General features: G+C 34.5%; 1 protein-coding gene across 1 annotated transcript in view; it reads left to right on the top strand.

The window, feature by feature from the left end:
* Window positions 1–2,021: 2,021 nt before the first annotated feature.
* The window catches only part of LOC112042840 (circadian clock-controlled protein daywake), a 15,733-nt gene continuing 4,715 nt past the window's right edge, over window positions 2,022–13,039 (top strand). The window contains exons 1-3 of the mRNA XM_024078015.2: window positions 2,022–2,180; window positions 11,072–11,214; window positions 12,396–12,490. Coding sequence (XP_023933783.2) covers window positions 2,111–2,180; window positions 11,072–11,214; window positions 12,396–12,490 — 308 coding nt within the window. The 5' untranslated portion in view covers window positions 2,022–2,110. The remainder of the gene's footprint in view (window positions 2,181–11,071; window positions 11,215–12,395; window positions 12,491–13,039) is intronic.

Here is a 13,039-nt window from a genome sequence, read left to right as displayed (position 1 = left end):
ATGTAAAAGCAACCAAAAACATTTTTTTTCGTTTTTATTGTCTGTCTGTCTGTCCGTGTTTTTCTTGGCCGGGCATCACGCTGAAACTACTGAATTAATTCAAATGAAACTTGGCACGGTTTCAGACCAGAAAGTTTGTATGGAAAGTCCTTCATTTTTAGAGTTACATAAATCATAAAAAAATATAAAGTGATTAAAAAAATTCTAAAATTCGTGTGAAATAGGGCTTGAAAGTGTAATAGGGCTTGAAAGTTTACATTGATTTTCACGCGGACGAAGTCGCGGGTATCCGCTAGTTACTACAAGGTAAACTATGCGGATGTCTTCAGTGGTTCAGTTTCAATTCAATGCTTCAAAATATATGAACTATACCTAATGCTTCAAACTATATGAACTATACCTAATGCTTCAAACTATATGAACTACCTAATACCTTATGCTTCAAACTATATGAACAAAGCCAATCACGACATTTTTATTTCTGCAGTCGATGTATGTTTGTTCTGAGACGATTTGATATCCTGAAGCGATTTGAGTCTCGTGCTGTGGGTTTTTATTATTTTTAGCATAATTAATTCATAAACTATATGAATCAATTACCTCAGTATTGATTACTAGGCATCAACTTAGCCGCTGAGTTTTCCTGAGCAACTGCGTTCTGGTAAATTTTGTCAGCATCTTCTTTTTCCTTTTCATACTCGTATGCTTCATAGTTTTCTTTAGCGATGATCCTTAATCATGATTTGCTGGTAATGTAATTTTGATTATTCAAAATTCAATTCGTGTCACATCGCCACAGACCCTGACGATCCATCCTACAATAAGTAATCAGTAGCTAAGTTAGGCTCTTAAAGTAAATTCTAGTACAAATTCCAAATTTCAATGAACCATATTGTAACGTTCAATGAAAGTTTATAAAGATATTTTCGCGGAAATAGTCGCGGGCATATACTAGTGGGAAGTGGCTGGATGAGGAAGGCGGAGGATCGTGTGTGGTGGCGCGCTCTCGGAATGGCCTATGTCCAGCAGTGGACGAATACAGGCTGTTGATTAATTGATTGATTGATATACTAGTAAATAATAATAATTAATCCCAAATGTGTAAAACTCGAAAATAGCTTTTTTTTATTCTTTACAAGTTAGCCCTTGACTACAATGTCACCTGATGGTAAGTGATAATGCAATCTAAGATGAAAGCGGGCTAACTTGTTAGGAGGAGGATGAAAATCCTCACTCCTTTCGGTTTCTACTCGGCATCGTACCGGAACGCTTAATCGCTTGGTGGTACGTCTTTGGCGGTAGGGCGGTAACTAGCCACGGCCAAAGCCTCCCACCAGCCAGATCTGGACCAATTAAGAAAACTTCAATCGGTCCAGCCGGGGGTCGAACGCAGGACCAGCTAGTTTAGAATATAGTGATGTGCAGTGAAACTTACCGTGCGATGGAGTATCTTTGCGTGAACGAATCAGAAATAAGGTGATCCGTTGTTAAACCAAAGTCACCCACGTAGCTCAGCGAGTCGCAAAGCTGAAGTGGCAATGTTTGGGGCACGTAGTTCGAAAATCCGGATAGCGCACATCAGACCGAAAATATCAAGAGGGTTGCGGGCCACTGGCAACTGGTGTTATTTGGAACTCGTTACAGGAGACCTATGCCCAGCAGTGGACGACAGAGTTCATCAGCTGATAAAGATGATGATAATGATGAGCAAAATTTAAAAAAAAAATCAAAAATATATTCTTTCTTTCTTTCTAACTCCATAATCCATACCATAAAAGGTTAACCACTGACAACAACGAGGCAATTGGTAAGTAAACTGTTCTTAGCGATATATTAATTTTTGTTATTATTTGTACCTTACTAATGCGATCTGAACAAAATGCGATACAACTGGAAATTTTACAGATCCCATGACTTTTCGAAAATGTGAAGTCATAATTTGCAGAGCGATATATGCCCTTTTAGGTTTCATTTCTTACGCCCGTTTCCTCACCTTGATAATAAATAATCAGGCACTTCTTAAGCTATATAAAACTATTGGTTTATCTGGTCGTTGCTTAGTGCTCGCGTTGTCGTACACGGAATATCTCGTTAACGCTTCAACAACAAAATGTTTTACAGTTCAGTTTCATTTCTTGTTCTGTTGTGTGTCATCGGCGGTGGACACTTCGCGCAAATACGTGAGTATTTTGCGATTGATAGCAATGATTTATTAAACTAAGTACGCTTCCGGATTAATAAGTGTAAAAGTGATATTTATACTATGTATAAAAAAAATAGTACTAATAGTAGTAATGTTTCATAAATTATTAAGATAAATATTTAGGAATAATAAACGTAACTCACAGATGCCAGTACCATTTTGGTATTGTTCTATTATATGACATGTATTAATGATAGTAATAAATAATCTGTATAATCTGATTATGGGGAAGGTTATTGGATTGGAATGCGAAAATAAAATAAGAAGGGGGTGAAATAGGGGTTGAAAGTTTGTATAGAAAGTCCTTCATTTTTAAAGTTACAGTTTTAAAAATCATGAAAAAAATAAGAAATATAATGTGATTCAATTATTGAATTTCAAGTGGGTTGAAAGTTTCCATTGATTTCCACGCGGACGAAGCCGCGGGCGTCTGCTAGTCCTATCTAAATTGGATTATTAGCTTTTGAGAAAATCATGAACATACAAACGTACTTTAAACTTAAACTTTCACGAGACTCAAAATACTTGAAAAATATTTTTCTAGCAATATTTTGGAAATTCTTCAAAACGACTCTACAGATTATTGAGTTAGCATCTTCACATCATGAATAATTGCTGTAATTTCAGATTTAAGACTTTTGATTAGGTAGTTAAATCTTTTTGCTTACTTAATAGTCGTAAAGTTTTATGTTTTATTTTAATTAAATACTTAATGAGGAATTTTTCAAATTATTACAGCACTTAAGTTTTTATAGTATTGATGCTTATTACTTTGCTTCTGTAGGATCTGGGTTTTATTCCTTGTATATTTATTAAGAAGAAAAATCTGTGGTGTTGTAGGGGTGGATCTAATGATCCTATTTTGTAAATTCTTTTACCACTAGGAAGCCACGTTATTTATGAGTGTCATAAGCTATCTTCGTATTCTCACGGAAACAGTAACTACTTGGGTGAAACCGCGGGACGTCTGCTAGTAATGTATAAAATCAATATCAAATGTACTCATTAAGAAATGAAAGGACACATTTTGACTTTGACTTTGACTTATTGTTTCACTCATTATTTTATTTTGCGCGAGTAATTTCATTATTATTCATTCACCAATCGTAAGTTATATTGTGGATATGACCTCTGTCGCCGATTACGGAGAGCGTAGGTTCGAATCCGGTCCGGGGCATGCACTTTTCAGTTGTGTGCATTTTAAGAAATTAAATATCAGATGTCTCAAACGTTGAAGAAAAAACATCGTGAGAAAACCTGCATACCTGAGAATTTTCTTAATTCTCTACGTGTGTGAAGTCTGCCAATCCACATTGGGCCAGATTGGTGGACTATTGGCCTAACCCCTCTCATTCCGAGAGGAGACTCGTGCTTAGCGGTGAGCCGAATATGTGTTGATAATGATGATAATGATGATTCGTAAGTTGTTTACACTGTCACAGCTCATTGATATTTCTATCACATTCGATTAATTGATTATGTTTCATTCTATTCAAACAAAAAGTAATTACTCGTATCTATAAATGTAGATGGTTACAATATGAGACTTTATTGATGGTCGGTGGCGTGCGCAAGGGTTTTGAATAGGGTAGGCACATCAGTATTGTATAGAATATGCGCATGATATACAGAGGTATGCGGTTAAATAGAGGAAACTTATATCTTTCGTTTAACATTTTACGTATTAGGAGTATAGAACTCTAGGGACGAGTTATGGAAATAAGATTATTAGGGATTTTCTTCCAGTAGCAACCGGTAGGTGTTAAACAGGCGACGGCGCCGCGTAGAGCACGTTAAATATCGGTCATCATCACTATAAACGATTCTTATCAAAGCATCACCACCCACATCGCCTTTACAGTGCAACAAACACATTACGGGAATTCATATTATTTATATTAACATGAGTTTGTCATTAATGGCCTTATCAACCGACGAAAGACAGAAAGAAAGTTAACAATTCGAGGTATTATATTTTTATGAACATCTGTAACTTTTTACTGAGTATTCCGATTTTGATATTTATTTTAAAACTTTAAATATCTACAGGTTTTTAAATATTCCAGTAACAGAGTTAAAAACGTAGCGAAATGCTGTAAATAAATACATACTATTTTTTGTTTACTTATGTAAATACGTTATGTTGAAAAATGCTGTTTTATGTGGAATTAAGTTTTTCAGCAGGAAACAATTACATGCCTTAATTTTATTGTAATTTTTATTATCCTACCGAGATAAAGAAGCCATAAATTGGGCGGTCGATGCCGTCTCAATTAAACCATTCACGTATAAAAGTATACTAAAGTGATAATTTAATCACCGTATAAATAAAATAATAGTATGCGAATTACATTTATCTTCCACTTTTTTGGGAGAATAATGAAAGATATTTTTGTAAGGATATTCATAAAGTAGTTTTAAAGGTTTAATTTTTGCGTTCAATGAATAAATAATTACCCGATGACCACATTTTTTTTATGTGCTACTGTCTGTCATTTTTGTTGGATTTTATCCATCAAGCAGATTTGGTAAGCCATACCTGCTGTCAACTTTTTAATATTAAATTTAACTATTATTTGGATACTATATACGGATAGCCGTGATAGCCCAGTGGATATGACCTCTGCCTCCGATTTCGGAGGATGTGGGTTCGAATCCGGTCTGGACCTCCAACTTTTCAGATGTGCGCATTTTAAGAAATTAAATATCACGTGTGTCAAGCGGTGAAGGAAAACATCGTGAGGACACCTGCAAACCTGAGAATTTTCTTAATTATTTAAGGTTGTGAAGACAGCCAATTTGGCCAGCCTGGTGGACTAAGGCCTAACCCCTCTCACCCTGAGAGGAGACTCGTGATCAACATTGAGCCGAGTGTGGGTTGTTAATGATGATAGTTTTTCTTTCAAATCGGGCGTTAGAATTTAACTTTTGATGTACATACAAAAAAAAGTAAATAAATTGTACTCGTATCAATTAAGTTGACATAATAGTCATAATGTCATCGGGTTGTGTCACAGTTGTTTGGTGACACGTGACGGATGACTCTGATCACTGGTGCGATGCGATCTAATCAGGGGCAATGGTAATAGAACTATATTCGTATATGCCACATCATATCTATGCTAATATATAAAGCTGAAGAGTTCGTTTGTTTGTTTGATTGAACGCGCTAATTTCGGGAACTACTGATCCGATTCAAAAAAGTATTTTAGTGTTAAATAGCCCATTTATTGAGGAATGCTATAGGTTATCTATTATCCCCGTACTCCTACGGAAACGAGAACCACGCGGTTGAAACCGTGCGGCGCAGCTAGTCAAGTCATATGAATATAGTATAAACTAATTTAAACTATTTTATAAATGCAAATGTGGCTTTGTTTGTTAAGGTTCCGCGCTTTTACTTCATTATAAATTTTTAATATTAGCCATGTCATTTTAAACTTTTCCAATATTCCCCTATCTCCTCTAGAAACTTGTCCAGCGGATGGGAATAAAATTGAGTATCTTGAATTTTAATTTGGCCCCTTAACGTAGAATTGATGAGGGTTGTCTAGGATCGATTGTCATTAAATTTTACGTCGGATATAGCATAAAAAAAAAATGTTACCGTTGGATGCTGGTTCCGCATAAAATTTATATAAACCCGTGCCTATAAAATCACCGCAAAAATTTATCCGAATTTAGCTATTCAATGCACAATTTTGTGTTTACTTACATTATATATTTATGTTATAGTTTCTACAATTCCTAAATACACAGCTCGACATTTTATAGACAATATATAGGTATTATTTGTTTAAATAACCTTCGTTGTTAATTATGCGACTAAAAGAAATTAAGGCAATTAGCCACCTTTATTCGCCATAGTTTTGACCCGCTAGTGACATATCTAACAGTACAAAATCTATGTATAATAACACCTTAATGTTGTGTAAATAGTGTGAAAAGTATTGACGTTTCTGTCTGACTAGTCAATGTCATTTCTAATGTTACTTTAGTTTTTGTGTTTATTAGGCTTTCTGAACTTTAACTAATCTTTCTAATTAAGCAACTATTAATCATGTGCTAATTGTTTTTGACCCTACGAACTTTCGGATTAGTAAGTACATCTTGTGACCTCCGTGGTAATTAGGCATAAGATAAACTATGCTAACGGACGTCCGAGACCTCATTAGTCATTTGCGTATAATTAAAATTTTCATGTTTTCATGTTTTTAGCGTCCGACAGGGAAAAAGATACTGCACTATGTTTTGATAAATCTACGTGTAAAAATGCGTGAAAATCCATTCAGTAGTTCCGCAGATCGTTAGCATAAACAGACAGACTGTAATTCTAATATTTGGTTTTACTTTGGTCTGTTACTTTTTATTATCCAATTTAAATTTTATTAGGACCTGACAAACGTTGTTGTGCGACTAATAATAATACTATCACAAATAAAAATCGGGAAGGGGTCTCCTACCCCAAAGATCTGCGGAACTAATGAATGGATTTTCACGCATTTTCACACGTAGATTTATCGAAACATAGTGCAGTATCTTTTTTCCTGTCGGACGCTAAAAAACATGAAAAAAAAATACCTATAAATAAAATGGTCCTTACTACCAAAGCACAATATATAATATCCAATATCCATGTTAGATTTAGTTCAATATACTCTGCTTTTATTTATTTATTTATTTATTTCTTATTAGAACTGTTTTTTCACAGAAAAGAAATTACGTTATTTCCTTGTCTCATCAAATTGTATGTACGTCATTTTATTCGAAAACAGGTCCGTATAGGCGGAAAAGTATTAACACTAAAACCGGTCTAGCTTATAATTAATTTATAAGCTTCCTACTATTATTTATAACATTATTACCATTTATAACATCCTGCCGTATTACTAAAATTATTATCGGAATTCGGATTTATTTCGGCACAAAATTATTTAATATTACAAAAAATTATAAAATCTATATATGGTGTAAAAATGAAGGCCAATCAATTACCCTCCAAGAACCCTGAAATCTTCATCTTCTTCAATTACTTATTGAGTTATTAAATAAAATAATATTTCTTATTCATAATGTCGTACCTACTACTATTTAACAGACATCAAAAAAAGAGAAGGGTCTCAATTCGACGCGTATGTTTTTTAATGTTCGTTTCCTCATTACTTTGGCATTTAATGACCTAATTTGAAAATTATTTTATGTTTAAAAGACTGGTCCCATTTAATTTTCACAAAAATCAGATCAGTATTTTTTTGTTCAAAATAAAATAATTGAAATAAGTAATAAAATGGTCCATACTGTGGCGCTTACGGTCACTTATATGCTAGGACACACTAAGAACAGAAAAATAAAATCTTATAAAAAAAAAAAAATTAACCGACTTCGAACTAGAACCGAAAGTTAGTTCAATTTTTTTATTAAAAATATTTTATTATAGTCTGGCAAGTTCGTTGATGACACTCCCAAATATGCGGGCGACGGGGGGAAAGACTGCGCCGGTGTGAAATCGTGCGCGCGGGAAATGAGGTGCATCAGTCGTGGGTTTCATTCATCGCTACCTGCCCCCCAGCCAACGCGGACCATCGGGAGTGTAACGAACGAAATTGCCTATAGTAATAGTAGAGCACTACTAAGTACTATTAAAATATTTCTAAAAAGCAGTGAGAGCTGATCTAGTCACATTAGCAAGCTACATATTTTGAAAACGATTTTAAGTATGTAACAAGGTTTTCCATTGTTTTTCCTTAATATGTGTGCCATAACATTAGTCGTGTCTGGTCAACATTACAAATACCTCATGGTTTACTGTTTACAAAGGTCAAATGGAAATAAGGTTCTGTAAAAACTCTAGCCTTGTCTGTTCTAGCCTAGTTATGGTGTTGGTAGAACATTATTTTTTCTTCCGTTGTAAATATTAACCCATTAAGATGCTCGTACTTTCGTTTGTAACTAACACGACAGAAAAACGTTCGTTAGTTTCTGACTCGGTCATATAAGAAGCTAATTCCTATTCAATAAAAAAAGTAAAAAAAGTAATTAATTAAAACTACTACTATGTATTAGTAGTAGTTTTAATGTAATAGTGGTTAAATATTGTTAAAATAAATTATACGTAGTGTTTCTTTAAAATATTATTATGGTAGCAGCCTCCAAATATCCTCTCTTTTGGAAAAGAGGACTTCCTGAGAGAGTGGGGGATTTAGGCCTTAGATTCACCATTCTACTACAATGTAGGGTGTGTGCTTGGTATGACAATGTTTAACACGGTAAATCATTACGAAATTTAAATGATAATGACTGAGGCAACCGACTTAAAACTTGTTCACGGAGACAAGAGCGTCACACAACTCTCCGGGTTGCTAGTGAGATTTTTTTGAAAAGAAGAATTTTACAAAGGATTTGAATCCAGGAACTCATGTTCCGCAGCCAAATAATGAGGAACCATAGAACCAATAAACGCATCACATCATCATCATTAATATTATCATCATATAAGATGTCCACTGCAGGGCATAGGCCCTTTGTAGGGACTTCCAACATCGCGATCCTGTGCCGCCTGCATCCAGCGAATCCCTGTGACTCACTTGATGTCGTCTATTTACTTGGTAGGGAGTCAAGCAACACTGCGCTTTCTAGTCCAGGGGCACCATTCCAGCACCTTGGAACCCCAACGTCCACCGGCTCTTCGAGCTATGTGCGCCGCTTATTGCCACTTAATGTCGATGACTTTGGTTCTTCTACGGATGTCCTCATTTTTGATTCGATCACGCAGAGATACTCCAAGCATAGCTTGTTTCATCACCCTCTGTGTGACTCTGAGTTTTCTTATAAGGCCCATAGTTAGCGACCAAGTCTCGGAATTATAGGTCATCATTGGCAACATGCACTGATCGAAGACCTTTGTCTTCAAGTACTGAGGAATTTCACCCGTCACATTCATTGCTACAGTATAATATATTCGAATTCAAATAGTAGTAAAATATTCCTAATGCTAAACACGTTAATAAGTCTTTTTCTATTTTTTTTTCATTTACTTATTTTGCCCCATACAAAAGACATCAACGATCCTCGGTAATTAATCGAACCACAAATTCCTCTTTGCGATAACTTTTAAATAATCAACCTGAGGCGTTATCATGTATCATGTGCATGTGAAACTGGCAGCAATGCTCAGATCTAAATACAGCAATGCTGCAATGCGACATAAATAAGCAGAACAGTAGTACTTCCGCGGACAAACTCTATCAAAGCTCTACTAGCTCTACATGGGTGAAACCGCGGGGCATCTGCTAGTGTCTATATAAGTTCAAGGTTACACACAATATGTCTAACAGTTATATCTACATGCCACGGTCGTCAAATATTAGTCATTACACTAATTTACACATCAATTAACACGACTTTGCTAATTTCAATTGACACAAAGTGGTCAAACAAGTTTCATGTATAATTTCATTTTATTAGAAGTTTAGCGTATACTTTACATGTAGGATTTACATGTAAAGTAAACGCTACTTTATACTTTATAGCAACTGTTGATACAGTCGCAGAAGTGAATGCTAATTAAGCATAGCGATTATCGTGCGATTGTGTATTTTATCGTGCCATCTTGAGGGTCATTTTGGCATCACTTATTTTATTATAGAGAATATCTAAAGATATCAAATGCTAGATAATATCAATTATACCGGTGTAAGTATAAGGTAAGGTAAGGTTAGTCACCGATAATAATCGTGTATTGGTTTAGGGGAAAGGAGTTTTAAAATAGGTTCAGTTGGTTTGCCGTAAAAGCGTGACAAACGAACGAACAAAACTCATTTTCGCTTTTGTATGAGGAATGTCCGCAGTGGTACACCATTTTTAATTTTTGAACATCTTTTTTAAAACAGCTTTATAGCTCAAAGTGGTGTTTTTATATTATTATCTAACTAGCTGCGCCCTGCGATGTTGCCCACGAAAAATAAATATGTAGTTCCGGGGTAAAAAGTAGCCTAGGTGTTAATCCAGGCTATAATCTATCTCAATTCCAAATTTCAGCTAATTCGGTTCAGTAGTCACGACGTGAAAGAGTAAGACACATTCACAGTATAATAACCATTCGTTTTTTGCAAATCTCGAAAATATCATGGATTTTTATGTGTTAAAATCTATCAACGTTTAAAATTTCAATCAAATCGATTTAGTAGTTGTAGCGTTATTAAGTAACAAACATCCAAACATACTCGTACATACAAACTTTATAATATTAGTAGATAGTATACGTCTCTTCATCTCTTTTATTTTTTTAACCCTGTATCTACAATTTATATAAATGGCGGATATACGCTGGTATTTACTAAATAGGCGCGCAGTACATAAAACGGAAGCAATACGATGCATAATCAACGTGTTTAGAATTGCCCACAGACCACGTTCCGAGACATTACATCTACTTATCCTTAAGAAAACAATGTGATCATAATAATACGTTGATTTCTAGTACTAGAATATACTATATTCTAGCATTAAACGCCATGTTTACTTGTTTATCTTTTGCATTCGACTAGACCTGAAAATAGTTAATTCATTTCCAAAAAAAAAATCGGTTGTCTGTAAAGTTGGTTTACTGACGATAGTAGAACGTTAACGTTATACGAAAATACTGATGGAATGGTTGCATTTTTCAAAAGAAAATGTTCGATTTTCTAATTTTCTAAAATACTGTTTAATAATCTTCATATTGGCAACCCTAGAGCGAGGGAACGGGAACTCCATCGAATTATAAAACGTTATCACGTCAAAAATAGGTATTTTTATTGTGCCTTAGTATTTATGTGTGTAATGTTTGTAAACAGTAGATATAATTTATGGTTTTCTTTATGGTTTCAGCGGACTACATAAAAATATGCAAACGAGATCAAACCACAATCGCTAGCTGCGTGCGGAACTCGATCGAGAACCTTCGACCCAACCTCATTGCCGGTATTCCTGAGCTGAACGTGCCGAGTTTAGAACCTTTTTATATTCCAGAGGTACATTAACATAATAAATACTTTTGTTTGTTTAGACATGGCCAATGTCGTAATAAAAATATGGAAATAGTTCAATAGATACCCAAGACCTCTCTTAATGGCTAATTCTGGTCCTACAGTCTGGCAAACTCGTTGATAACACTCCCGTGATATGCGAGCTACATGCGGAAAGACTGCGAGGGTGTAAAATCGTGCGTGCGGGGAAGTACGTGCATCAGTCGTGGTTTTTCATTCATCGCTACACGCCCCCCGGCCCGCGCGGCACATCGGGAGTGTTACGAACGAAGTTGCCAAGCTATGAATCTATTGTGGTTTTGATTGATACTAAATTGTATTACAATTTAGTCAATAGCAAAAAAAAAACTTAAGACTGTCAAAATGTGTGTGTATCAGGAAGGAATCAAATGTCACTCATATCATAATTATTTGGCAGATACATAAATAAACATTGTCAAATAATACAAAAATCGATCATATATCAGAGGGCCTAGTGGCAATTTGATACTGTTACCGTCACGTAACGTAAACGCGAATTTCTAAGGAATAGAAACAGCGCCATCTAGTGGCCATCTGAACAACTGTTTCAATTCCATATTTGCGTAAACGTCAACTTGATAGTAACAGTATGAAAATATTGAAAACTCCCACTAGGCACACAGATATAAAATTAACTTACATAAAGCTTGTATTATTATGTGAACATCGTTGTTGGATATTTATGTATAGTTATTTATATATTTAATTTATAATAATAACGTGAAGTACTACAAAGTTGATTATATGGAAGTGAGAAATCCAATTGGAATGGTTTATCTACAAATCCTTGAACTTGCTACCTACCTTTACAACTTACTTGACATTACTAAGATAAACTTTACCCATATGAATGCAATCATGATGCGGTGCAAGGGCATTGGACAAAGCGTCGTTAATTTTATATACTTAAAATGATTTTATGATTAATGATCTTAAAAACGTTTTAAATTATGTATTGTTTTGTACATGATACTTTGTGAATGTGTTCCGCTTTACTTACCTGTGTAGAAAATGTTTTATTTTATTTACTTTTTTGATACATTTATGCGTGAAGTTAAATTAAAAAAAATACTAAAAGGCTACTTGTACTGTTGTAATTAATAATTTTCTTCCGCGATTTAAAGATTATATGTTTTTTTTTTCAGATAGTAGCAGTGAGTGGTGACTTGATCCCACTCAAGGCTTCAGGAAAAGATGTGAAGGTATCGGGAGCTGGTAACTTTTCTATCAAAAGTATATCGTAAGTATTTGAGTTTCTTATTGAGATCTTCACTTCAATTTATTTCCATGGTAAAAGGACTTTTAACACCGAGAAATCATGGCTTCCCCTATCCGCTGGTTTACTGTTGTACCCACTCTTAACTCAGTCTTTTTCGAGTCCAAACATCCAAACACAAGTCACAAACTTTAAGATTTATAATACGCCTCCCGTGAATAGAAGGCTAGCCTATATTTTGGTCAAAAAATTACTATAGCCATAAAACGTGGCAACTTTATCAATGAAAATCGATTCGTATAAATTCTACGAAGCCTATGTCTTTAGATATAATTTTATATTTCCTTTTTTTATTTTTATGATAGGTTTAGGTAGTTAAATTAAGAAAATATTATTGTTTTACTTGGTGTAAATAATATTAAATAAAAAACTACCTATGCAACGTAAATATTTTTTTATAATAATAAAAGATAAAGATAATGAATAAATCGTGGTCTATTATAAAATTTATAATATTGATTAGATTTTACGTTGATTTTCAGTAATGTTTTAGTCTTACTCACTTAATTAGTT

The sequence above is a fragment of the Bicyclus anynana genome, chromosome 4 (genome assembly GCF_947172395.1).
Source record: "Bicyclus anynana chromosome 4, ilBicAnyn1.1, whole genome shotgun sequence".
NCBI lineage: Eukaryota > Metazoa > Arthropoda > Insecta > Lepidoptera > Nymphalidae > Bicyclus > Bicyclus anynana.
The sequence above is the reverse complement of the archived record's forward strand: the minus strand, read 5'-3'. Positions and strand labels throughout refer to the sequence as shown.